This window comes from Volvox carteri, assembly GCF_000143455.1.
Source record: "Volvox carteri f. nagariensis unplaced genomic scaffold VOLCAscaffold_78, whole genome shotgun sequence".
NCBI classification, from domain to species: domain Eukaryota; kingdom Viridiplantae; phylum Chlorophyta; class Chlorophyceae; order Chlamydomonadales; family Volvocaceae; genus Volvox; species Volvox carteri.
Genome location: NW_003307621.1, coordinates 302588 through 329859, shown reverse-complemented (window position 1 = coordinate 329859; position 27272 = coordinate 302588). Strand labels below are relative to the sequence as shown.

Here is a 27272-nt window from a genome sequence, read left to right as displayed (position 1 = left end):
GGACATGCTGATGACTCATTTGATGTATTAGGATAGCAATTACAGCTTATTTCATCTGAAAAAATGTTTGGGCGGTTTGACAGTGATCTGTCGTACGTTGCCGACCAGTTTGGTTGGAAAAGTTTGACGAGCCAACGGAACATTATGTATGCGAATAAGCTATTCTTTGAATTATGTCCTCGTTAACCATGCTAGCGTGCAGCATAACTGATTAAATGTAACCGCAGAAACTGCACAAAATGCTGACCAGCGAAGGGAGTTCCTGCAAGTTTTTGCTTTCATAACATATTCGGCGACTCATCCTAGCGTAAACAAGATGGAACTCGGCGACGCTGAGATGGCGACGACTGGTTCTCTGGCTGTAGAGCGCCGCTCTAGTGCGCCCGGCACTTCGACAAGTCCTTATCATGTCGAGAATCGAACGCCAAGGGTTAATATCTCATGCGGTGGGGCGGGAGGAGATGAGCAAGTCGTAACAGCGGACATCTCCGAGCTGATTGGCGAGCTGCAGGTATGCCGATAAAGTGTAGCGTCGTAAAAGATATGCTATTTTTATGTTACTGGAACGCTTTTGAATATACCTTGAACTGTTAGTTTGTTTTTCATAAGGAACTTGGGGGGGCGTTACCAGCGCTCACCTATTCAACCAGCGTTGACTCCTGCTTGTGGCTTCTTTATTTCAACAGATGATGCTTTTTGAAGCAAAGGAGCGTCAGCAGTTAAATCTACGGTCGCCACAGTTGTTTTCGGTCGGTGGTGCGCGCTGGCGCGAAGTCCATTCGAGATTGATGAGCCATGCTGGAGCACCGCCTTCTCACATGGAGTCTTGCTCTCCTCAAGAGGTCCGTATGCGGCAGCTTGTCGTCATGGGCAGCGCCACACTTGGGTCATGGTTCTCTGTATTCCTTTCGTACACTCGTTCACAGACACTTCGTGGTTCCCTGCCACGATCACTGCAGTATGGGTTATAAGCGGCATCAACCCAGACTGTTGCCAAACTTTCTCCTTGGAGCCTCTGACCATCGCTAACCCTGCACCTCTCCAACCCTGCTTATTCCTTGTAACCCTACTACCTGCAGTTTTCAAGCAGCTATCACATGGGCTTCTGCCCCCGCCTTGACATTTGCTGTTCCTTTACTATACACGCTGCATCCATTGCACAGGACCCAGTGTATGGTTTTTATGTTTCTTTGCCACGCGATCCATCCTTCCTTCCTATCCTGTAATGCTTGTCATATCTCCCATCTGCTCGCGATAGGTGGTGGAACTGCAGGCTCAGCTGCAGCAGTCCAGCAGCGCTTTACGGTCGTCCCAGCAGCAGCTGCAAGGCTTGAGCGCGCGGGTGGAGGAGCTCGAGGCGTCGCTCGAAACCGAGGTGGAGCGCATGGTGGCAACGCTGCAAGCAGATCTGCAGGCCGCGCACGATGCACATGAGGCGAAGCTTCAGGAAGCGGAGGTCAGATAACTTTCTTTGTTTGGTTCAACCGTTTTTGTGACGTGAAAGTGTGATTGGGCCACGCGGGTCATGGAAAAGTTAAAGTGCGAAGAAGTGCGCTGGTTGCAAAGGAAATACACGTATTAACATCAGGCCAGACAGGCTAATCTGGCGTATGGATTGGCGTGCTGACTGCATGACTGATCTGTTACGTGATGTGGGTCGACCTATAGCCCATAGCCCACCTTGAGTATCGCGACGGCAGCGCGATATGGGTTGTCGTATTACACATAAATTTGGGCTGAAGTCAGCAAAAGGAGTAGCTTGCGGGACCGTTGGTTGTTAATCACAGCAAGGCGATGTGGGTTGGCAGATACCGACACCTTAGGATTCCGACCCTATTAGCTAGAGTCCCATCAACCAGACAGGCTGGCAGGTTACGGGGATTCTTGATGAATTGGCTAGGGATTGGCCTGTCAAGCAATCAAGTCGCCGGAGCCAAGATTAGGGGTAGGGACTGCGACGTAAACATGAAAAATACAAACATGTAAAGGCCTGAGTGGAAGTTGTCGGGCCAAATAGCTCGAATTTGAAGAACCTAATAATGGATTAGAACTCGGCAGATGTGTATGCATCAACCAAAGCCTGCTTAAGGGGTCCTTGCATTAGCAGGAAGGGTATTGCAGGCCACTATCCAGTACGGTCATTTTGATCAATAGAGCAATAGTTTGGCGCGTTGCAGCTTCTGTAGGAGTTGTCGTTTATTGCTTTGCTGTGCATGATGTGATGTGGATCATACTCTCCGTAGTCAGTTGAGATCTCCCTGAGCGAGCGGACCCTTTGGATGCATCTTTTGAGTGCGTTTTGGGGTCAGGGCCTTTGGGGGCTTCCCATTAACTGCACCGTGTACCTGAATGTAGGTCGTTGGCATCTGTATACAAAAAACGGCATGCCAAGGCGCGGCGACATTTTTCCATCTTGCTCTCGACACACGTCTGTGTACGCATGCTCACACCTATTGAGTCGCGCAGCGGCACGTTTTGGTGGGGTAGAGTGCTGAGGGAACATGGCTGCCGTTGAATGCCCTCCCCCCTGGCCCTGCAGGAGCGCCTCTGGACACAGGAGGCTGCGGCAGCGGAGGTGGCAGCTACAGCAGCAGCACGTGAGGCGGATCTGCAGGAGGCACTCCGCGCGGCGCAACAAGCAGCCCAGCAGGCGGAAGCGACAATAGAAGTAGAGCGGAATACTTGTAGGCAACTGCAAGCGCGGCTAGGAGCGTACGAGGACCTGTGCTGGCGGCTTGAGGTGCGCAGCGAGGGGGCAAGGAAGGCACCCATGTACACAGAACGGGCTACGTTGGTCACGGTCTGTGATCCTCGTTGTTCAGTCGGAAGCTAATGGAAGGGGGTGGAAGGTCGGAACGCGTAACCAGATAGAGGATCGGCTCGGAGATTGGTCAGCAGCTACAATGTGGGTCTTGGCATGGGCGGGAAGGCATTTTTGAGTTTGGGCCTTTTACTCTTAGTGCGTTCTTCGGGCTTACGGCTTGGTACAGAGACCCAAAAAAGCTTTTAGACTTGGGCATGCGATTAAGTTGGTTCCAGCGCGCTGTGCAGGGATCGGCAGCATAGTCGTAAGCGTCGTAATCCTGCTGCAAGCAAAGGCGCGGTTTCGGGGTGCGACTGGAAATGTCAGTGCTTTGCATGCACGTGCAAGGCATAAGAGCGTACGGTTCCATCGGGCCGGCACAAGAGACCCGTTGCTCCCCAAATCATGCCATCCACGTAAACCCAATCAGATGGAGCTACGACTGCCTGACGCTTGCGGGGGCACGGCCGGACGAGGCCCCGAGGGGGGCGCTTTGGGGCCGCCTCGGCAACCGTATAACCCGTCGGCACCATACATGTCCTGGCCCGAGTCGCTGCTCGCCGCCGCCCGCGCACTGCAAGCACGGCTTCGGGACCAAGCTGCCCGGGGCGCAGCAGCCGCTGACGCGGTTGCAGCGGCTGCCTCGGCGGCTGCGGCGGCCGCTGCTGCCTGGCGTGGCAGGGCACAGCGCGCCGACGCCGATGCGGCGGCCGCTACAATCGCTACGGAGGAGCTCCGCCACTCCTTGGGCACCGCACTGGCTGCACTTCATGAGGAGGCAGCGCTGCTCGCAGCGACGAACACGGCTCTTACGGCTGATCTGGAGCAGCGCCAGACGCAGGTGGCGGAGTTGATGGCCAGCAGCTCGGGGCTTGAGGCGCAAGTAGTGCAGCTGGGCGGGGAGTTGTCATCGCTTGACAACCTGCGGACAGCCCTTGAGAGGGAACTATTTGATGCAGGCGAGCGGCATTCAGCGCTAGAAGCGCAGGTCTTGAAGCTTCAGAACGAGCTGGCCGGGGCGCTGCGCGGGAGGGAGGAGCTAGCAGCGAAGGTGTCGGAGCTCCAGAAGGAGGTGGCGCAAGCGCACAGCCGCAAGGATAGCTTGGCAAATGAGATTTCCGAGCTGCGCCAGGAGCTTCAGGTTGTGCGGGTGCATAAGGCCGGTTTGGAGGAGCAGGTTTCTGATCTGAACGATGAGCTTCACAGCACAAGAACCCGGGAGCAGCAGCAGCTCTCACTCTTGGAGGCAGAAAGGGAAACATGGAAACGAGAGCGCGAGCGGATGGGAGAGGAGGGCGCCAGCCTGGCAGCAGCCGCATCGGCGCTTATGGCCGCGGCAGAATGTGGGGACGCACGCAGTCGCACGTGCACCGCCGCTACAACGGCGGCGCTGGAGGAGGCGTTAAGAGCTGCCGCAGCCCACCTTGAGAATGCACGACGCGCGTCGGATTTTGAACTGGAGAAAATGCGAATGCAAGTAGTGGACCTCTATGAGAGGCTAGGGCAGGCGAAGTCCCGGATCCTGGTGGAGGCTGAGCGCCACGAGGACGCACGCCAAGCCGAGCGTGCAGCCGAGCAGGCTGCACGAGCGGCGCTGCAGAACGAAGCTGCGGTCGCGGCAGCTGCGGCGCTTTGCGCGCGGGTATTCCGGTCAGTGGAGCGCGCCGCCGCTGCCTCTGCGGCCGCTGATGTAGCGATGGACCTGGTGGCAGCGGAGCGCCATGCAGCACAGCAGGTCGCACGGGTCGTGTGTGCGCGCGTGGTGCGGCGGCAGGAAGCTATTGAGGCGCAGGCGGCAATGGCTGTTGCGGCTGCCCAACTATCGCACGCAGAAGACCGGCATGCCAATGTTCTCGCGGAAGTAGCTATGGCGCGGCTGGCAGATCAGTCTACAGCGGCTGCCCGGGCCCAGTTGATAGAGGCCCAGCTAGCTGACTCCACGCGGGAGTGCATGAACCTGTCAGCACAGGCAGCCGAGCTCGCTGGGCGCCTAGAGCAGGGAGAAACAACTGCTGCCGGACTAGCAGCGCGGCTGGATAAGGCGCTGGCGGCCAGAGCCGCGGCAGTGGAGAAGGCTGATGCCGCGCACGAACGAGCAGCGGAAGCGGAAGCGGCCGTTGCCCAGTTGCAGGCTGAGCTAGTGGCCAAAGCAATGGCAATGGAGGAGGCCAAGGCCGCAGCAGCACAAGCGGCCGACGCCACAAATACCCGTGCCGCGGCGGCGGAGGAGGCCATTGCACACTTGCAGGCTGAGCTAGCGGCCAAAACAATAGCAGCGGAGGAGGCCAGAGCCGCTGCAGTTGAGGACGCCAGAGCTGCAAATACCCGTGCCGCGGTGGCGGAGGAGGCCATTGCACACTTGCAGGCTGAGCTAGCGGCCAAAACAATAGCAGCGGAGGAGGCCAGAGCCGCTGCAGCACAAGCGGCCGACGCCACAAATACCCGTGCCGCGGCGGCGGAGGAGGCCATTGCACACTTGCAGGCTGAGCTAGCGGCCAAAACAATAGCAGCGGAGGAGGCCAGAGCCGCTGCAGTTGAGGACGCCAGAGCTGCGAATACCCGTGCCGCGGTGGCGGAGGAGGCCATTGCACACTTGCAGGCTGAGCTAGCGGCCAAAACAATAGCAGCGGAGGAGGCCAGAGCCGCTGCAGTTGAGGACGCCAGAGCTGCGAATACCCGCGCCGCGGTGGCGGAGGAGGCCATTGCACACTTGCAGGCTGAGCTAGCGGCCAAAACAATAGCAGCGGAGGAGGCCAGAGCCGCTGCAGTTGAGGACGCCAGAGCTGCGAATGCCCGCGCCACGGCGGCGGAGGCGGCCGTTGCGGAGTTGCAGGCTGAGGTGGCGGCTAGAGCCGCGGTGGCGGAGCAGGCCAACGGCCTTCACACCAGCGTTGCTATGGTCGATGTGGCCGTTGCGCAGTTGCAGGCTGAACTGGTGGCCGTGGAGCGCGAGCATAAGAAGGTCACCGAGACGCTGACGTCACTGCCGTACGCGCAGATTACAGCCGTCGGTGTGCTGCCTGATTCACCGGGGCCACTATCGCACCGTGTGGATGTGGATGTAGGTGCAGAGATTGAGACGGACGGTGACGCCAGCTGCACGGAGCGCACTGGGCCCAGCGGCGGGGATGGCAGCAGCGATGACGCTGTGGCTGCGGCAACTGGGGCCGTTTCCGAGGCCGAGGGCTCCGACGCTGGGAACTCGTGGAACGACGCACCTGGACCAGCAACCAATACACGGGAGTTGCATCTGCATCAGCAGGTCTTGGCGCTCCAGGATCTCCTGGAGTCCGAGCGCGAGGCCAATGCCGCCCGAATTGTCACGCTGCGTGCTATGCGGGTTGCAGAGCGTGAGGAGCTGCATCGGCAACTACGTGTGTTGGCGCATGCAGCTGGGATGGCTGCTGCTGGCGACGGTACCGGAGCCGATGCTGCGCTTTTGCTGCCACGACGCCCTGCGGAGTCCTATCCTGTCGTTATTTCTAGGCAACATAGCGTGACAAGTGTCTTGGAGCCGCAGTCCCGGGCAGGGACCCTGGGACCAAGGGCCTCAGCCCCCTTGATTGCTGCCGCCAGTGCGGCTGGTTGCGGTATCGTGTCTGTTGGGTTAACTCCCGACGCCAGCGGCCACCAGGTGCGGCGACGGGCTTCCGAGCCGCAGCGTCCCCGAACTGGGTTGCCGCCACTGCCACCGCAAGCCGCACAGGACATCAGCAGCACAAGCAGTGCTGGCAGCTCCTCATATTGGTTGCCAGCGGCGGCGGCAGTGGCCGCCGCTGCAAACGATTACGACTCGCATCACGAGCCCATGTGGATGGCTAATGCAGCGTTTGGGGGAACCATCTCGCTGGGCTGCCCTTCTTCTGCTGCGGTGTCGGAAACACAGGTAGCGGAGCTGGCAGATACCATTGCGACGCTTCGGGCGGAGCTGGCGGCGTCCAAGGAGGCTTTGCGAAGGGAACGCTGCGAGACGGAGGTCGCAGGATGCACGGAGATGGTGCTCACTGGTGGTGGCGCAGACACCGGCTGCCATGCTGTTGGGGCGGTGCAGGTGGGGGTCGGTAACAGCCCTAAGGAAGCCAATGCGGACCACCGCAGAGCATGTCTGGTGGCGCCATCGACAGGACCAGAGATGGCGACGTCCGTTTCACCAGCATCAACAGCAACTGTCGTACCTGTCAACGTGCAGCAACACAGCCATGATGGCGGCGTTAGCTGGTCGGTTAGTGAGCTCTTGGGTATGCTTGAGGCGGAACGTGCGGCACGTGGGGTACGGGAGGTGGTATTGCGCGTCCTGCGCGCAGTCGAGAGAAATGCGCTGCAACAGGAGCTGGCGAACATGCGTGCAGCGCGTGCCGCCGCGCATGCCGCCGCCACCGACGCGCGCATGCGGCTGTCGGCGCTGCTCTTGGCGCACGCGCGCGTGTGCGGGGAGGTGGAAATGCTGCGGGCCTCTAATGATGAGATGGCGGCGGAGCTTGGTCCTGCCAGGCGTGCGGTGGAGCAGCTCCGGAAACAGAATGAGCAGCTGTGGAGAGACGCACGTGAGGCGACAATGCACTGCACCGCTGACACCAATGCCGACACCCTCGCGCGCTTGGCATCTTCGGAGGCACGGGAGTCAGCCTTGGCAGCCCAGTGTGAGGAGCTAGCAGCAAAATACGAGGAACTGGAAGCACAGATGCACAGAGGCGCTGTGTCGGTGGCAGCATCGCCGACTGCCTTTTCGACTCCGCCAGACGCGGAGGCGGTTGCGGAGGTCGCGCAAATGCAACTGGCTGCACAGGTAACTGAGCTGCCGTCCGAGCTAGCGGTCTCGCCGTCAACCCTGAAGCGGCTGAGCACCGAATGCATGGCGGCACGGAAGGACCGGCAGCGACTGCAACAGCAGCTGGTGTCGCTGCTGGCCCATATGGCAGTGGTGCAGCAGTTGGCGGATGAGCTATGCGGATCGCTGCATGCTACGACCGTTGACCTGAATGAGCAAGAGTTGGACGAGCAGGCGCCCGATGGGACGCATGTGCAGGCTAATAGCATGAAGACGAGGGTGGGCAGGCGTCGGCAACTCGCGGTGGAAACAAGGGCATGGGCGCGGCAGGCCTCCTTACTGCAGGAGCAGCTGGCGCTTGTGGTGCAGGGAGCACGGTCAGGGCTGCAGCCGCTGGCGACGGTGACATGGGATTTCCATTTTGCAGAGTCTTTGCCTGCAGCCACTGGTCTCCGTCCCGCCGCACACCCTATGGCTGCGTTGTCGCCAGAGCTGCCGGCGGAGATTGATCGTAGTCCGTCAACGGGGGCTGCCGGCGTGGCAGCGGCAGCGAGTCTGCTGCGAGGCAATGGATGGGCTGGCGGTAGCGGCGGGCTGGCCTTGGGGCGGCGCTGCCTCAGCGCCATTGATCTTTCCTCCCTTGCGCATCGGGCAGAGGAGGCCGCTGCCGCGGCGGAGTTTGTTGCTGCAGCCCAGCTCCCCGCGGTACAATCGCAGCTGCAGCAGGAGCATCAGCAGCAGCTATCACCAGGCCATGACAGCGTCACCGGTCCGCCGGCTGGCGGCTGCGGCTCTTTCCTGCCAGGCCTGCACCGCCTCAACCTGCACCACTTCGCTTTGCTGCAAGGACGAGGGTACTGGAATCCGTGGGCGATGGGCGCGGCTGTAAGCACCGCCACCGTGCTACAGCGACTCCGGGCGAGGGGTAGCGCCACGGTTGGTGGCGCGGCTTCTACGGCCCCTGTAGCGGTACCGGTGCCAGCGCCATTACGCAGCGCCGACGGAGCGGCAATAGGTGGCGACTCGACATCCAACTTTGCTGAAAACAATGGTTTCTCCCTATGCAATATCGCTGGTACTGTCGAGGAATTGATCCCGCAGGCCTCGGCAGGCCCTGCAGCTGCCTTCGTCGCTTGCCCATCGGAGGAACTTCATGGCGCTAGCGGGGCACATGCGGATGAAGTGGCGGCGTCCAGGGAGGCAAGCCCAATGAATTGTATTGCCATGCCGTCTTCTGGGTCCGTGGTGCTGGCTGAACCCGAGCTCACGATCTCGCCTGTGGCCTCTCCGCCCGGAACGCGCGGCTTCAAGCCGTTTTGGAGCTCACACCCGACCGGTTGTGTCCTGTCTCCGCACTCTGCCCGCCATCGGGCCGGCAGCGCTGGACAGTTGCGCCGCCTGGAGGAGGCGGCGGAGGAGGAGGGCGAGGGGGAGGGGGAGGAGCGGCAGGAGGCATGGACAGACGGAGAGTTAGTCCTGGAAGAGGAGGAAGAGGAAGCTGAAGACCAGGCGGAGGTGGATGAGGAACGGGACCTTGGTGCTGAGGGCGGTTGGGCGTTTGGTGGCGCGGATTGCGAATCGCCGGAAGTCGCACCACAAGGCGCCGCGCGTCTGGCACTGGGCCGTGCGGCTTCAGAGACTGACATGCAGCTCTTCTTCAACCCGATGTTTGCGGCTGGGCAAGAGGCGAATGGCGCAGGGGCTGGGAATGGCACGGCTGCGATGCGAAGGTCCCTCAACGTTCTACCTGCATCAGCACGTCCCTCCAGAGGAACGGATGATGTGTCGTTCGTCACAGGTCTGCATGCAGCCAGGGTATGGGGCCGCATGTCAGCCAACCGCACGCTTCCTGCGGCTGCGGGTTATGCCTACCCCTCGCGCCCGCTGGCGCAGAGTAGCCGCGGAAGCGGCTCTGGCAGCATCTTTGCGCGCGCACGCCGGATGTCGATTGACCATCGAGTCAATGATCTGGTACGGAGGCAGTCACTGTGGCCGTCCCCGTCAATGCCGGAGGCTGCGGGCGCGTCGTCGCCTTCGACCACGCTGGCGACTCCGGCGCTGTCGGGGCCGTCCCTGGCTGGCGTCGGCACGGCCGGTGGCGGCGAGCAGCTGGTCCCGGTGTCGCGCTCCAACCCCATGGTGAAGCTCTACAAGAAGATCAGCAAGCGGTTGAGCACCACCTCCCGTGACAGTCGGGAGGGTCTATAAGGAGAGGGGCAATGGGAAGAGGGCCCTCCGGTTGAGAATAATGTTCATGGGGTGTGAGACCAGAAGGGTCATGTGGGGAAGGCGAAGTCTGTCGCAGTGTGGAGCAGGCGTGTCACTGCCGCCGGCTTGTCGGTGCGGGTCACGTTTTGCGCGGCCCGCGGCTCGTGGCGACCCTATCGGTGTGTGTGTGTGTGTGTGTGTGTGTGTGTAGTTTTGATGGGGCAATTGGTAAGGCTCTGGATCACAGCGCTGGGTGCGGTGAAGGCACTGGTGCCTAATAGCTCCAGCGGAGGTGACATCTTGATTACCTATAGGCCCTCCGGATTAGATGTTAAGATTTTGGCCTATACCTCTTTAAATCCACGAGGATGGCTCGTGCAGCATACTTCGCTACGGGGGTAATTGCAAGAAGGGGTGGGGCGCGTCCGGACGTGGGGTGGTGCAGGATTGGGGTACATAGATGGCAGGGGCCAGCGAGTCGGGGAAGCGCGGCGAGGACATGGGTGGTCCGGTTCTTCGTGAGTTTAGGAAAGCATGCGCCCGTTTTTAGTTTTAGACAACAATACGCAGTGACCTGGCCTCCGTCGCCCCTAGTATTCCGGTCTCGACTGATGACCATCAAACTAATACAAAGCGAGTCCCCATGATATAAATCGCTCTCGCTTTACCCTGAAGATTTTTTCCTCGGGCATGTGATGTGATATGCTGGGAGGGCTTGCACATATCCACGTCAGTTTTGCGGAGGAGGTGGAGGAAGAGGAGGAGGAGGAGGAATGAAGGGTTGGCATCAGCACCATGGAGCAGCTGTGAATAGCCAGCCAAAAGCTCTCCTAAAGCTGATAGCATATTTCTCATGAGCTGCCGTATCTTTTTTCTTTGCACCCTGTGCGCCGCACGCATGTCACGAGTTTCAGCTGGCATCGGCAGTATGAGCTGCGGACGCCACGTCATCAGCCATCCTTTGGATAATTGTACAGGACGGAAGCCGGTAAAGCACGGACCTGAGCTGCACATGCCACATGCTGTTCGGGCGGGCGTCTGATGTTCTAACTTCCAAAGCCTGACTACGTATTGAACAGCTTAATGGTTATGGAGCGCGAGTAGCGGCAGGGCGCATGGGTGGGATATCCACGCGGGTTAACTACGGGGCCACAGACGTGCAGCTGCCTTGTCGAGGGGTAGTGACGTGTACCTATGAATATGTGGGCGTGTAGACGCGCGCGCATATGCTGATGAAAGATTAGCTGACATGGCGTTTGTCTGTGTGTGGGTCTGTCCGTCCGCCTGTCTGGATGTTTGGTTTGTGGAAGTGCGTAGGGGTTTCCATAAAAAGACCTTTTCCCTAGGTCCTCGTCGTCCGTTTGTGCGGCAACAACTCTTGACCGGCCCCATCGCGTCCCCCAGGGCACGGAACCGGAGTTTGCCCGCGACACCATGGCACAAGTAGACACAGATAAGATCACACAGACCCCATGGAAGTTGGAACGGCTTACCATGACGTCACCTAGCACTGAAAGTACATGACGCCATGGGCTGTGCATCAACAGAGATAGGACCTACCCAATGTCTGAACTTGGAAAGCTGCCCAAATATGGAGACCGTACGGATAGCCGTATTCGTACGCACCCCCCATGTGTGCTGTAGCAATGTACGCGTTTCCCCTCGACTGCTTTTATGTGTGGTTGCGTTTTTGCGTGTTTATGGAATTTTAATGAGTCTGCAAATGAAGCATGTGGAGAAGGTGCAATAGATGCATGTCCCAAATGATATATGTGAAGGTGCAGTGAAAGGGCCTTAACATCCCTTGCCGAATATCCCATGCATCACGATACTTAAGAAACGATGGTTGCATGCCAACCGCAGAAAGAGCGTCGTCGTCGTGAAAATTTTTTACGAGCGCGTTTCGGCATTTGGAGAATAGGATAACAATCGTCTGTTTTTTTGTTAACGAAGCCATCGTCGATACTATGTGTCGTTATGATGTGGTACCCTCTAAGAAAGGCGTGCGTGGAGACGTTTGGTTGCGAAGCACAGCGTAGTATCGTGCAATACCTTCCCTTCGGAGGGGGTCGAATATTTAGTTTTTTTCGCTTTGATAGCCGGGTCTCGATCCGGTGGTGTAGTGTGGCAATCCGTAATGGCCGTGCCGTGGCCTTGGGAACGTGTTTGAACCGTCCCTGTGTTTTTGTAAGAGGGGTTGGCGTGTCAATCCCTTGCCAAAAGCCTTGATATATGTCCTTAACAACGCCTAGAAGCTTTGAGGTACATGCTTCAAATGTATATGTAACAGTATCCAGGCGACAAGGCCACGTGGCTAAGTTTTGGAATGCTCACAAAAAGGTACTAAGGCGGACGGCCTCTACACCCTTTTCGCAGTAATGTTTTTTGCAGTAAAGTTTGTCCCCACGCACTTTACACACCTCGAGGCAGTAGGACGTGTGATACACTTGTGCCGCACGACCCCTGGCGTCCCCTGCAGATGAATTGTGCAAGTGTGCACGTGGTCGCTCCAGGGCAACCCTCGGGCGCATTTGGTTATACCGAACCATATGTTCTTAATGACCGGACCTAAGGGGAGGCTTGGTGGGACCTGCATGGCGACATGGACGGCGGGCCTCCACAGGAGGACGGCACGCTTTGACGTAGTCCATGATTTGTGGTGGTCATCACACCAGAATATGAAGTGGTACATGCACTTGCATGCGCAAATCAGATTGTCGTGATCGCAGCTCATTGTCGGGAGCATGGAAAAGCAGTACGGCAGTGCATGCCGGATCGCCATGACGGAACCGTTGCGGGAGAGGGGAACACCTGTCGCTGGCCAACGGTCAGTATAACAACATGTAACATGTACGATATACGATATGAAACGCCATGACGGAACCGTTGGAGGGGGAGAACACATGTTGCTGGCCAACGGTCGGCACAACAACATGTAACATGTACGATATAAGATATGGATCGCCATGACGGAACCGTTGGAGGGGGAGAACACATGTTGCTGGCCAACGGTCGGCACAACAACATGTAACATGTACGATATAAGATATGGATCACCATGACGGAACCGTTGGAGGGGGAGAACACATGTTGCTGGCCAACGGTCGGCACAACAACATGTAACATGTACGATATAAGATATGGATCGCCATGACGGAACTGTTGGAGGGGGAGAACACATGTTGATGTTGTTACAGGGTGGTTAAGCTTCACCATGGTTAAGCTTCACCATGTTGGTTAAGCTTCACCATGGTTAAGCTTCACCATGTTGCTGGCCAACGGTCGGTACAACAACATGTAACATGTACGATAAACGATATGGATCGCCATGACCTATCCACAATAAGTAATGCCGCAATAGAGATGCGCTTCCGGATTCCGGTGCGGGAGTCCGGGAAACGCGTCTCTTACTGCGGGCTACAGTGCACAGCCAATGTGCATAATCCATGTGCCTCGAAAGTGGATCTCGTGGGCCCACCTTACCCATCCGTTGGCAAGGTGGTTTGGCTGGGCCGTTACTGGATGGCTTATGTCAAGGCAACCCGAATGAATCGTCGGTGCAAGCAGCGTACTTCACACACTGGACAGACCTGCGGCTGACCCGATAACAGGTTTCCCATATTACGTGTTAGCAAATCCATTTCTTTTAGGCTGCGTCACGACAGTTGCCCGCAGCCGGTTACCCCGCCGGAATCCTTCCGGTTCTACACAAAGGGCTACACACAGACGGGCACCCTTGGACTTGTGGGTGGTGTTGGGTTCCTGGTGAGTGGGGCAGTACCGTATCAATTTACGCTGATGCAAATGGAACCAGCCAAGCTTGCTTGCATTTCACCCTCCAGATTGGCTTCAGGTTGGCGAAGCGCGGTTGGGACTTGGGAGTGAATGGCTTGGAAAAGGTTGCGTGCTGGACTCCCGCTCATTTGCTTCGAATGCACACATCAAACAAGCCGACTGTGGCAAAGGATGTCTTGCGAAGGATTTTCTGCATTTTGACATATTTCCCAGTATGCGTGGTCCCCAACGGCCCGCGGGTCATTGAGGGCTTTTGGTTCCTGAAGCGATTTCATTCCTAACAAGTATGGATGCCTTTAATATGCATGTTAGTATTAACGTTTTCATAAGGAAGCGGATTGTCTGCGTCAACTTAATCGTGCACATTACATGCCAAACCCTCCATGTATTACAAGTAAGGTGTTAAAATAAGTCACAAGTTTGGGCATCAATAGGAAGGCGCATTGCTGGATGCAGGACTCGTCCCGCTTAAATAGTGGATCTAGATTTGGATCGTATGCACCGCATTGCACCGACAGTGCACATCGCCTCTTACCATCGCTTTACACAGAAGGCAGAGTTTTCCTCTATACGAATTGCGGGTGATATATTTATGTTTAGTTTAATTTCACCTTTACGGGGGACGTGATGCCCCGTTCAGTTTCAACAGGGGAACCTTGCTAACCTTATGATGTGTTGGAACAATGATGTTAAATATTATTAGCAGATGCATCGATTGAGGATTGAGCTGGACCAGCGTCGGCACAACGCTTCACCCAGCGCCCATTATGTAGCACGAAATGCAACTACACAGAACAGGACATTCCAGCTTACAACCTGTGGCTGAGGCTTCAGGGCAAGGAGGGGCGCCAGTGGGGCTTGCCGGTTCAATCGGGCTGTCAGCGCATCGGCGAGCCATGGAGGGCCGGGGATTGGCAGCGGGGTAAGAATTTCTTCCCTTCAGTTAATCTTTATCAGCCCTTCACTCCGCCTCGAGGACTGCTTGAAGGATAGGAAGCACTTTCGTATTGGCGAATGCAGGCTTTGTCATTTTGGCAGCCCGTACCACTCGCGCAACGCCCTTTTTTGGCGCTCGAGGAACATACGTATAATACGAACTGTACATGCATGGAGAAACATTCCCGAGGTACGCAATGAGTTCCATTCCGCACCGTAAACCAAGCTCCCCACCGCGTTTAGGCAGAACCCAATCCGCATTCTATGTCTCCACCTCCTCTAAGCGCGCTCTTGACACTTTCCCCCTTCCATTCACAGGCATGTCGAGGTTCCTTGGCTGGGAGGAGAGCCGTTACGCTTGGAGCCACAAGCGAGCGAAATACCGGTACGGTTACTCTCAAGCACCCTCCCGGGTCTTGAGCCCACAAGAGAGATATGTGTGACTGACGACGGCTGCGACAGCTGGTGAACCCGTGAAGCCCATCCTGTTACCTCGGCTCTTGTGTCCTATCCTTTCCACTGCGTATCGTTTGGTCCTAATGCTGGATCCACATACGGTCGGTGCACGTGTGCGCCGTGCCGAACCGCCCTAGCAGCCTCGCCAACCAGCATAAACTGAAGGAACCGTTATCGTGGCGGGGGGGGGGGGAGGTGTTGCAAAACTGCAAAAGCAAACTTCTTCTGCGGCTTCCACCCCGCAGGCGCACCTCCCTCAGGACCCGCGTTCTCTAAATACCTTCACGCGGTAGTCCAGAAGGACTATGCAGTGGGCTACCTCTGCCTGGCAGTGCTCAGCAAAGGCACGACCGTGCTGTGGGTCATGCTCGAGGTGCTCTCAGACGCCAAGAATAGCCACCAGGTGTGCCATCCTTGGGCAGGGCGAGCTGAGCTGGAAGGCTTGTGGTGGTGGTGGTGGCGGTGGTGGTGTTGGGGAGTAGGGCGGATGGGGTACCAGGAAAGGGTATGTGACAGGGGGGGAGCTGATCTGATGATCCCCCGGCGAGGGAGGAGTGAGTTTAAACATAGCTTATAAGAGTTGAGATGGGTTACAGGCGGGCGGGCGCAGTGGTTGATCTGCGGTGATGCGGGTGGATGGGTACCGCTGGAGTGCCGGGGGGGGGCGGGTAGTTCAACGGAAAGTGCAACGCGGGCGCAGCAGGCGGCTTTCTCAGGTGTGGTGGCGATTGAGCACTCCGGTCCGGTGCTGTCACCATAAAGGTCCGGTGCCTTCTTGGTCTTTATTTGACCTGTAAGAGCAAATCAACTCGGGGTCGAGGTAGGGCAGAATGGTTGGCTATTCAAGGTTGTGGGAGATACGCCTTTGGACAGGAAAACGCTGCGCTCGGGGGGACTTAACTCAAGAAACGTCAGGATTGAGGGCCGCGCGAGAACAGGTTGCGGACCTGGTTTCGACGACCGACACAGAAGTGCACGAGACAGAAAGACAAAAGAGCTAGCGGCCATGTTTGGTTTCTTTTCAGGTGATGCGATCCCAGAAATGATGAAAAAGAGTATGAAAACAAAACAACGTCAATGTGCACATTGCCCAATATGCATGCACATTGGCCACAACGCCGCATAAGGGTACATTCCCTCGCGCATTCCCTGTTGTTTAAAGAGTGTATTTCCCCCGGAACCTTCCTGAACGCGCTTCTGAGTCATCCGCACCTCTCCTCCCAGCTACCGCCATGTTTGCACCCCGTTGATGTGTTACCACTGATGTTACCACTGATGACTCCTTACCGGCGTCCCGCCGACCCAGCACCCGAACCCCACCCCCCATTCCGCTCTCGCCAATAACCAGGCGGCACCTCCCCGCACTACACCACATCCGGCCGCCTCACACGCACCACCCTCCTCCTCCTCCTCCTCGGCGTCCAACTACGCAACCGTCCCCTCCTCCTCCTCCGGGCCGCTGCTCGCCAAAGCACTTGAGGAGCTCTCCGTGCCCCGAAGCTTCACCAAACAGCTAATCAGCGCCAGCGCCGTACTCCCTAACCTTGAAGAACTTGCAGACATACTTCGCTTACGACAACCTCGCCAAGAAGCCAGCAAGTTCGAGCCCGCGGCGACACGCGTGACGGTCGCGGGGTCAGCGAAGGTTGCGGACGCGACCACATCGCTCGATGTTGGACTGTTCAATGTCGCCAACTACGGCGACGCACGTAACAATAGCAACGGTAACTACAACAAGAATAGTAAAGACGGTGCTGACAGCTCGGAAACCGGTGGTGGACGTGACGGCACCGATGGCAGCGGGAACAGTGCCAGCGCCGACGGCGGCGACGGCGGTGGTGGCGGAAGCCGCAGCGGGAACGGTGGCGGCAGCGGCGACGGCGGCGATGGGAGCGGTGGCAGCGGGGGCGGTAGCGGCAGAGGACGAGGAGGAGGCGGATGTAGCGATGATGATGGTGGCGGCGGCGGGCACCAAGACCGCCATCCATCGGCTCCCGGCTTTACCGATTTCCAGTCGCAGCTCTGGATGGCTGTAGCCATCTCCCTAGCACTGGTCATCCCGCCTAGCGCTCTCGCGGCACTGCTACTGCGCCTGAGCAGACAGCTGCTACAGCCGCCGCTACAGCCGCCGCAAGAGCGAGCCGTGTGCCCACCACGCCTTGCCCGCCGCGTCTCGCCGCGCAAGCAGCGTTTCGTGTTGCTCCGGCATGGCATAGACGTCCAGGTCCTCGACGGTGAGAGCTTCCTGCTGCTGAGCCCGAGCAGCGTCGCGGCGAGGCTGCTGTTTCCAAGTGGTGGTTCGGCCGCCACCACCATCGCTACTGCCAGCACATCCTCCCCTGCTACTGCTACTGCTGCGGATGCTGCGGCCGCCGGCAAACCCGGGGCCCCCGTCACCTACAGCGGCACAGATCCGGATCCCCTGGCCAGACAGCGTCGCGCCGTGATTGAGGCCGTACTGGCTGCGGAGGCTGTGGAGCCGGACGGGGACCTTCCTCCCCTGCCGCTGAACGCCCAGTTGGTGGGTCTGGCGGAGGCGCTTATGGCGGCGTACGAGCGGGAGACCCGCCTGGCTGCAAGGCTGATCACACGGCGCGCCGTTAGCTGCGCACTGAGCAACGAAAAGGTACGCGGCTGGCTGGGTGGATAGGTAGGTAGGTGGGTGTAGTGGCACCTCAGCGGCTGTAGCTGTGTGCTCGCCGTGTGTATGTGCGTATGCGTACCTGTCTCCCAGTCTTGAGTGCGAAAGCTTGTGCGCGGATTTCCCATCCGGATTGGTGTTGATATGGTTACTGGTATTGGCAGCAGCAGACCCACCTTGCTAGGTTTTCTTCATAGGGTCCAACACACGTCATAGGACCAGCCGCCACCTCGAGCAGCCAGCAGCTACCTCCGGCTGGGCCCCACGGATGCGACCCCGTAATAGACCGATATGGGGCTCTTCCGGCTTCCTTGTCCAGGCCTTACAGCCTCCTCAATCCTTTGCGTTTCGAATGTACCTGTTTTCTTTCATATCGCCTCAACCCCTTCTCCCAGTGCGCCCAGTGCAGCAAAACGGAACCCTCCTCTTTACCGCTCCGTGCTCATGCCTCTGCCGCCGCCGCCCCCGCCTTCCTTGGCCGCCGGTTTTCCCTTGCCCTGCGTTAGATTGGCAAGTTGACCGCCGCGCTGGATGAGTCCAGCTATGCCCTGGCTGTGTCCAAGCGGCGTATGGAGACGATATCCTGCAGTCTGGAGGCGTTGCAGCGGGACCTGGAGCGAGACGTGTCGGAGCTGTGCGCGCAGCTGGAGGGGGTGACGGAGCACCGGGATGCGCTGCTGGTAGGGGGACGGGGCGGGGGGGAGTGGGAGGGGGGAGGGGAGGAGGGGGGAGTGGGAGGGGGGAGGGGGGAGGGGAGGGCAGCGTCTGGGAATGTGGGAGCGTGTGTGACTGAGGGTGTGGTTTTTTTTACTGGACTGCGGCGGGAGAAAAATGCGCTGGGGACGGCAGGATTGTGTGTATGTACGTGTTTGCTGATGACTGCGTTCACGCCTGCGGGTGTGTTGAGTGTATATAGGTGGGGTGGGGGGGATTTGCAGGAGACCGGCGGGTTGGATGCACGCTATATCTGCCGCTGGGTAGACGAATGCCGCGGACCTAGTGTGTTTGGAGCACCTAATGCTTTGCGGCACGTGGACAAAGAGCGCTTCTTGCAAGAGAGTCTCACGTGCAGAGAAACCAGAACACGGGCTCGTTTGTATGTCTGTGTGTCTGTATGTGTGTGCGTGTGTAAAGCAATGGTTTTTGCATGTGTATGGGAGCGGTGTGTGCCTGAAACTGCCTGCTGTACAAACCACTAGCCCGGCAAACAACAAACCCAAACTCCCCTCTCCGATCCCCCAACTGCGTGCACCTGCGAAATAAGCCAAAGCTATCCAGCCACGCACGCACGCCCGTCCACCGCCACCGCCACCGCCACCAGACCTTCTGGAATGGAAATCCGAAGGGATTCAAAGTCTCCCGTACCCCAGCAGCCCATCTCTCTTCCCCAGCCACAATCGTTTTTCCTATCCCCTCTGAAAAAACCTGAGTGTAGCTCTCCTTAACGCTTTTCCTTCAATTTGGTCGACCTCCCCGTTGTCAACCCAATTGTCACATGTGGTCTGGGGGGGGACGCCACCTGCCTACATCTGCTGCGTGGTCACCTGCGCATGTGCCAACTCAACCCCCTAGCACACATACATAAATAATTACGTTCACACATACATACATATATACATATATACATATATACATATATACATTCATACACCGATTATCCGCCGGCGCCTGTTCCCACTCGCCTTCCGGCCCTGTCTCCGCCACTTCCTCTCTCAGTCCTCGCCCTTTTCCCTTTTACTGGCAGATCTGCCCCACTGTGGTTCAGCAGGGTGGGGTAACCCAGCAGGGCTTAATGTAGCTCTGCATGCCTTCCACCGGGTTGGTGCGCCCGCACAACCGCCTGTGCTTGTGTGTGCGTGCGTGCGTATAGTCGCACCTTCTAGTGGAAGGGATATATTGTCCCCGACGGTGCATCCTTTTCACCATTTTTACTGCATTTCTTTTCCCTCCCCTCTCCCCCCCCCGCCCCGTTTCCTCCCCTTTGTCGGCCTCTACTGACACCACTTTGCGCCGCCTGCGCACTTGCCGGCGCACTCGTGCAGCTGGAGCTGGTTGCGCGGCAGGGTGCAGTGGCCGAGGCAGTGGCTGCTCGGGAGCACTTGGCGGCCCTGCTGGCCGCCGCGCAGGCGGAGCGGCAGGCGCTGCAGGTGCAGCTGCGGGAGCTGCGGCGCCAGCTGGACGAGTCGGACGCGTGCGCGCGGCTGGCTGCACGGGAGCGGGACCAGGAGCGCCGCCGCACGGAGGATCTGACGGTGCAGCTCAAGCACGCCGCGCGCTTCGCAGCCGCCCTGGAGGTGGGCTGGACTGGTTGGGTTGCGTACCTGGGCTGGTTGGGATGCGTACCTTGCTTCGGAAGAGGATCTAAGAAGTTGTACGGCGCTGAATAATACGGCAACACAAAATTCACACTGGTACCAAATGGGGATGATTCGGCACGGCAAAGCCACGCACGGCCATTTTTCTATATGAGGCTTTCCCAGGCGGGCGGCCCTGCTGGCCTCTGGCCGGCATATACTTGTTACTTTATTTCATTATTAACACATACAGCATTAACACCACAGGCGGCGGCACATCACGCGCATCATTCCAAACCCTGCTGCTGGGCCCGCCTCACCTAATACCATCTCTCTCTCTCTCCCAAACTCCTGGGCCTACCACTTCGTTCCACATCAAGCTGCCCCAACTTCTTCGGGACCCATCTCGCCCCCCTGGTCCCCTCACCAACACCAACACCAACACCACCATCTGTATCGCAGGACACCATGTCCGCCCTGCCCGACCTCCCGATGGCTCCGACTGATCGCAACAACGACGGCGATGACGACGACGACGACGGCGATGACATCGACGACAATGACGACGACACGAACAAGATTCCATCAGGCGTCGGGACAAGGGGGCCTTATGCCGCGGCCACTGCAACCAGTGGTGATGCCGCTGCCGTCGTAGAAATCAGCCGCTTCCTAGCCGCTTCCTCATCGCATCCCCCGTTTCTGGAGTGTTACGGCGGCGGAGACGGCGACGCTCTGCTGCATGCTGAAGAGCCTGCTGTCCAGTTGGCGACCGCAAGCACCGACTCTTCCGGAATCAGTCTCAGGGGCAGCTCGAGCGACCAGCATCATGGCGTGCGCAGCGGCGGTGGCGGCGGCGGCGGCGGCGACGGTGGCGGCTTCTTTGAGGTTGGGAAGGGCGATGGCGGTGAGGCGCTTCTGGCGGCCCTCAGCGCAGCGCAGGAGCGAGCAGTCGAGCTTCATCTCCTGAAGGAGGAGAGCGCGGCGCTGGTGAAGCAGGTCGCCGCGCAGAGTGCTGCACACGCGGCCGACGCCCGCGCCCTAGCCGCCGCAAAGTGCGAGGCGGTGGACCTGCGCGCCGACGTGGCGCGCCTGGAGGAGCAGCTCGCCATGGCGGCTGCCGCACGGCGGCGCCTGGAAGACGAGTTGGCCGCCGCGCAGGCCATGCTGGGGGAGCTGCACGATGCCCTGCGCGCGTCGGCGGAAGAGCTGATGAAGGCTCGGCGGGCGCAGACCGACGCCGAGGAGCAGCTAGCGTCGTCCCAGTCGGAGACCGCCGCTCTGGGCCAGCAGCTGCAAACGAGCAATCGGGAGCTGGCGGCGGCCCGAACGCACCTGTTGCATGCGCAGCATCACGTTGCGGAGGCGCTGGCGGAGAAGGGCACATTGCGGCAACAGCTGGCTGCGGTGCGGCGGCAGCTGCAGGACGCTCAGACGGCAGCGGAGGTGCAGAGCGATCGCTGCCGTGCCGCCGAGGCGGCATCGGCGGCACTCACAGCGCGCCTGGCGGAGGTGCAGGCGGAGCTGCTGGTGCTGGCGACCCGGCTGCAGCAGGCTCAGGAGGACGCCGGGGCAGCGCTCGCATCTAAAGCGAGACTGGAGACGTCGTACGTGGCGGAGCTGACGCGCCTACAGGAGCAGGCCGCCGCCGCTGCTGCGGCAGCCGCATCGGCGGAGTTGCGTGATGGCCTGGCCGAGCTGCAGGCGCAACTTGACGAGTCGCAGGCCGGCAGATGGCTTGCTGAGCAGCGTGCCGATGAGCTGCGGGGCCGGGTGCGTGGTCTAACGGTGCGGCTGGCGGAAGTGGAGGCGGCAGCAGTGGCCGCGGACGCAGACACACGGCGTGTGGCGACGGAGCTTCGCAGAGAGCTGGACGGCGTTGTGGCGGCCCTGCGCGAGGCCGAAGCTGCCGCGGTGGCTGCCCGCCACGCTGAGGCGTCTCAGGCTGCGGCGCTGCACGGCGCCCAGGTTACAGCCAACGGCCTCCAGGTCACAATCTGTCAGCTGCGGCAGTCCCTGGCGGCGGCGGAGCAGGAGTTGCAGCGGAACCGCGCCGAGGCCGCCGAGGCCGCCGCCGCCAGCGCGGCGCGAGAGGCCCGCGTGTTGCATGAGCTGCACCAGCGCGATGCCGCGGTGGTTGCGCTGAACGCCAGCCTGACGGAGGTACGTGCACAGCTTGGGGTCGCACGCACTGACGCTGACGCCAAGGCGCATCGGCTGCAGGCAGCATTGGTGATGCGGCTGCAGGAGCTGCAGTCCGCCATTAGCACAGCGGATGCGGCGGGCTCGGAAGCAGCTGGCTTGCGGGAGGTGCAGGTTGCTGAGTTGGCGCAACGTTGTGAGGCTGCCTGCCACGCCGTAGCAGATCTTCAAGCGCAGCTGAATGCGAGCGAGGCTGCACGGCGGGAGCTGCAGGTGCAGGCGACGGCGGCGGAGGACGAGCAACGGAGGCTTCTGGCGGCGGCGGCCGGTGCGGAGGAGAAGAGGGAACAGCTGGAGGCGGCGCTTCACGCCGCCGGCGAGGCTCGGTCGGCACTGGAGGCGCAGGTGGCAGAAGGCGAGGCATCCATTCGCGAGCTTCAGGCGCGGTTGCACCGCGCGGAGGAGGTGGTTTCGGAGGCGCTGTCACAGCTGGCTGACGCCAACTCGGCCGTACGGCTGATGCACCAGCGCCGTACCGCCGTCAGTTGCACTACCGCTTCTGACGCTGTTAGTGCCGCCGCCACGCAATCCAGCAGTGGGGATGCGGGGCGTGTTGAGATGGCCACGCCGCAGTCGGCACGGTTTCCCTCCGAGCGGGCGAGAGCTGCCGCCGCCGCCGCCGCCGCTAAGGAGGAGGAGGAGGCGGTAGAGGAGGTGCTGGCGAGGGAGGACGGCCCCGTGGAGGCGGCGGCGGAAACGGAGGACCGACGGAGCTATGCCGAGTTGCGAACTTTGCTGGTCGCGCGTCTTCAGGAGCTCCAGTGCAGTATGGAAGCAGCGGAGGCGGCATCGACGGCGGAGCGGAACGTACGCGTTGCTCAGCTGGTGGAGCTGCAGCTGCAGGCCACGGACAGCGGCCGCTCGGCGGCAGCTCTGCAGGAGCAGCTCGCCGTGAGTGAGGAAGCCCGGGCCGCCTTGCTGGTGCGCGCAGAGGAGGCCAAGGTAGAGCGCGAGCGGCTGTTGGCGGAGGTGGCGGAGGCGCAGGCAGAGCAGGAGCGGCTCCGGGAGGCGTTGGATGCCGCCGCTTTGGAGCGGCTCACCCTTGAGGACGAGCTTGCAGGAAGTGATGTCGAACGGGCGGAGCTGGAGAATCGGCTCCGGAGTGTCGAGGCAGCTCGCTCGGACGTCATGGCACAGCTTTCCTTCAGCAACTCGGCGTTGCGGCTGTTGCAGCAGCACTTGCAAAGCGCTGATGCAGAGCGCCTGGATTTGCAGGCGCAGCTGGGTACTGTGCTGGAAGAGCGGCGGGAGTTGCGGGTGCAGCTGGCGGAGCGTGTTGGGGAGGTGCAGGCCGCCATGGATGCGGCGGAGGCGGCGGAGATGGCCGCGAGCGCCGCGCTGGCTGCCCGAGCAGACGCCGCGCAGGAGGGCTGTGAGGCGAGCGCCGTGTCTTTGCGACAGCTAAAAGAGGCGCTGTTGGCGAGTGAGGTCGCCAGGCGGGAGCTGCGGGAGCGGGCAGCAGCGGCGGACCGTCGACGGCAGGTGGCGGAGGCTCAGGTGGCAGTGGCGGAGGCGGAACAGCAGGCGCTTGCGCTGCAGGCCGCGGAGACAGCGGAGGCGGCCCAGGTGGCGCTGCTTGCCGCCCTAGGGTGCACTGAGGCGGAGCGGCGGGCTTTGCACGCCCGCGTCGCAGACGGCGAATCTGTACGGGCAGGGCTCCGCCAGCGGCTGGAGGCCAGTGAAACTGCGCGCGAGGAGGTGCTGCAGCGGCTGGCGGAAGCTGGGGCCGAGCTCGAGGTGCTGCAGCAGCGGCTGGTCGATGCAGAACGTGAGCGGCTGGGGCTGCAGGAAGGGCTCGCGGCGTCTGGTGCGGAACGCCGCAGGCTGCAAGCTCAGCTGTCCGGTTTGCTGTCAGAGCTCCAGAGGGGTGTTGAGGGTGTGGAGATGGCGCAGGCTCAGGCGGAGGCTCTGCATGACACGAAGGCGGCAGACCTCCTGGCGTGGTCTGAGCAGGTCGCGTCGCACGCTGTGCAACTGCAGGCACGGCTGTGCGACGCGGACACGGTACGACAGGAGCTTCTGCGGCGGCTGGCGGATGCCGGTGCCGAGCGGCAGGGCTTACTGGACCGCCTTGCCGTGGCGGCGGTGGAACGTCAGAAGCTGGAAGAGCGCGCAGCGGCTGCGGAGGGGCTCGCAAGTGAGCTGTCCACTCAGCTGACGGATGCCGACGTGGCGCGGAAGGAGCTGCAGGCGCGGCTAAAGGAGGGCGAGGACGTTCAACGGGAGCTTCGCGCGGCGTTGGATGGCATGGAGGTGGTGCATTCGGAGGCGCAGGCACAGCTGGCTGATGCAGGGCTAGCCCTGGGCGCGCTGCAGCAGAGCCTTGATGGTGCTGACGCGGAGCGGCGGGCCCTGCAGGCGCAGCTGGCTGCAGTGACGACGGAGGCTCGCGATGTGCAGTCGCAGCTCGTCGCGGTGGCGGCGGAGGCTCAGGAAGTACAGTCCCATCTGGTGGTGCAGCTGAAGCAGCTGAAGGGCAGTCTAGAGGCAGCGGAGGCAGCATCGGCAACGTCGGCTTCGGAGCGCAACATACATGCCGTACAGCTTGCGGCGCGGTTGCGGGAGCTGGAGAACGCGGTGCAGGACGTGGAGGCTGCAACGGAGGTTGCGAATACGGTGCACGCCGCCCAACGAGCTGTCCTTGTACGCGGCTGGGAGCAGGCGGGCGACTTGCTAGGTGGACTGGCTGCCAGCCGAGCGGCGCAGGAGGCGCTGGCGGAGCGTGTTGCAGCGGCGGAGGTACGACAGGCTTCACTTGCGTCGGAGCTTGACGCCGCCAGCGCGGCACGTGCGGCCTTGGAAGTTCAGGTCACGGACGCGGCCAAGGCCCGAGTGACGCTGGAGGCCCAGCTTGCGGAGGCGGAGGCGGCTCGCGGCGAGGCACTGTCTCGACTCGCTGACGCGACCAATGAGCTGACGGCGCTGCAGCGCAGCCTGACGGCGGCGGAGTGTGAGCGCGGGGAGCTCCAGAAGAGCTGTACGGCTTCTACGGCTGCATGCGAGGAGCTGCGCGTTCAGTTGGCGGTCGTCGTGGCGGAGCACGAGCGCGACGGGCGCAGGCTGGCGGAGGTTGAAGCCGAGCGAGACGAGCTGACGGCCAGGGCTGCGGCTGCGGACGCAGAGCTGACGAAGCTGCGCGCGAGGCTGGACGGTGCCGAGGAGGCTCACGCGGCGGAGGCGGAGGCCCTGCGTTCCGCCGCTGCGGCGGCGGAAGCGGATGCGGCTGCCCAAGGTGCCGCCGCTGCTGCAACGGCGGTGGCGGCAGGTGAGTCTCGGCGGTGGCTCAGGGACCAGTTGACGGCGGCCGAGGCGGCGAAAGGAGAGCTGCAGGCGCGGCTAGTCGCGGCGGAGGCGTCCCGCGGGGAGTTGCGCTCTCAGCTGTGTGCCAGCGCTTCAGCGCTGGCTGCGCTTCAGCATCAGCTGGAGGGATGGGAGGCCGCCTGCGATACGACACAGCAACAGCTGTCCCGTACGGACGCCATCGCACGGCAGCTGATGTCCCAGTTGGAGGACTCCGACGCTCGGCGGCAGGAGCTGTCAGAGCGGCTGGCGGCGGCAGCAGGTGTGACCGCGGAGCTGCAGACGCAGCTGTCCTTCTGTCAACGCGAACGCGACGACCTGGCGGTCCGGCTGGAGGATTCGGAGTCCACGCGCCGGGGCCTGGCGGCGCAGGTGTACAGGTTCCGTACACAGCTGGCCGCGGCGACGGACTCCGCGGTGATCCGGCGCATGACGAATACCACGGCAGTGCAGGAGCAGTACGACCGGCTGCGAGATGATTCGGCTAGGGAACGTGAGGTGGCGCAGGCGCGGCAGGAGCGGATGCTGGCGGAGATAGCGAACCTGCAGGTCGGTGGGTGGTGTGGTGCCTGTTTGGCGGGCGGGTAGGGGCGGTAGGGGAAAAAAGAAAGAGGAATGATAGGGGCAAAATGTTGGGTGCTCCCTCACATGTCCAATTTTGCCCCGCCCTGCCTTCCGTGTTCGCTATGTGGCTTCCTCTCCCTCTGTCCCGTCCCGTCCTCATGTCCTGTCCGCCGTCTTGGGGGGTTCCTTAAAGAATCGTTTTGCTTGCGTCCATTTGGTTGGGGGGGCCGTGGGAAATGAAGCCCCCGCTGCCGTCCTTCCCCCTCCTACCGGTATCAACATACCGGTCTGGCCGGCCCAAGACTATACATCCGCGCTCGTGCTGGTCCTTCCGGGCCACATCGCCTGTAAGGCTCTGTATAACCCAGCTATGATCCGACGCCCACCCCATCGCGCCACGCACAGGAAGCTGCCGACCAGAGCGCCGTCCGCGCCACTGTCCGCGTTGCGCTGGCCCGCGCCTGTCTGCGCGCCGCAGAGGACGAGCGCCGGCGGCTGCAGGGCGAGCTGCTGCTCCTCCGCGCGTCACGTGCCCAGCACCAGCACCAGCACCCGCACCCGCGGCGCAGCATGTGCACCACCAGCACCACTACCAGCCCTAACGCCGGTAGTGCGGGCGGTGGTGCACGGCTGCTGCCGCCTCCCCCCCTCCCGCTGCTGCTTGCGGCTGGCCGAGTCAGCCGTGAGCAGCAGCAGCAGCTCCTCCTCCACCACCACCACCACCGCGACCCGGTGTCCCCCACTCGCTCATCCGCTGAAGCGTGCCGGAGTAGAGCTGCTGCTGCTGCTGGCGGGGATGGTGGTGGCGGGGGTGGTGGGGGTGCTACTGCCGCTGCCTGGGAGTCAGCCGCAGCGGCGGCGGGGATGCCGGCGGCGGCAGCGGCGACGGTGGCGGGATATCGCCGGCTGCGATCCAGCAGTCGAGTGGCTTCGTTGGGCGGCTACCTGCAGCAGCCGCAGGGGGCCCAGCAGCCGTCGGAGGTGGTGGGTGCAAACGGAGAGGACGAGCAGGGCGCCGTCGGGGGTATCGTACAGGACGTCACTGGGCTGCCCGGCAGCACCGACTACCGCCAGCAGGTGGGTCTCTCCGCTGGCGGGAAATGTTAGGATGTGTGGAGTAGGGTGGTAAGTGGCTGGTGCTTGTGTGTGCGTGTGTGTGGACGGGGCCCCCGGCTTCGGGACTTCAATTGATGTGCGTGTGTGTCTGTGTATGTTGGTGACAGCAGTGGTATGTTTCTTGGCGGATGAGCCAGGCTCGTTCACCCCCAGCTGCTGCTGCGGCCGCAGCCGCCCCCACTTCCTCCTCCG

General features: G+C 61.0%; 2 protein-coding genes across 2 annotated transcripts in view; both read left to right on the top strand.

Moving 5' to 3' along the window:
• Positions 1-316: 316 nt before the first annotated feature.
• VOLCADRAFT_98865 (uncharacterized protein) lies at positions 317-9779 on the top strand (the record flags this gene model as incomplete). Its single annotated transcript, XM_002957722.1, has 5 exons — positions 317-511; positions 1259-1456; positions 2244-2351; positions 2540-2740; positions 3234-9779. 5 exons carry the CDS (start codon positions 317-319, stop codon positions 9777-9779), a joined length of 7248 nt encoding a protein of 2415 aa, XP_002957768.1.
• Positions 9780-10239: 460 nt separating this feature from the next.
• VOLCADRAFT_98864 (uncharacterized protein) overlaps positions 10240-27272 on the top strand; it is a gene marked incomplete at both ends in the record, with an annotated part of 28392 nt that continues 11359 nt past the window's right edge. Inside the window, 9 exons of the mRNA XM_002957721.1 lie at positions 10240-10297; positions 14368-14496; positions 15212-15369; positions 17155-17592; positions 18114-18287; positions 19650-19901; positions 20364-25949; positions 26370-26646; positions 26725-27041. Of these exons, the coding sequence (XP_002957767.1) occupies positions 10240-10297; positions 14368-14496; positions 15212-15369; positions 17155-17592; positions 18114-18287; positions 19650-19901; positions 20364-25949; positions 26370-26646; positions 26725-27041 (7389 nt within the window). The remainder of the gene's footprint in view (positions 10298-14367; positions 14497-15211; positions 15370-17154; positions 17593-18113; positions 18288-19649; positions 19902-20363; positions 25950-26369; positions 26647-26724; positions 27042-27272) is intronic.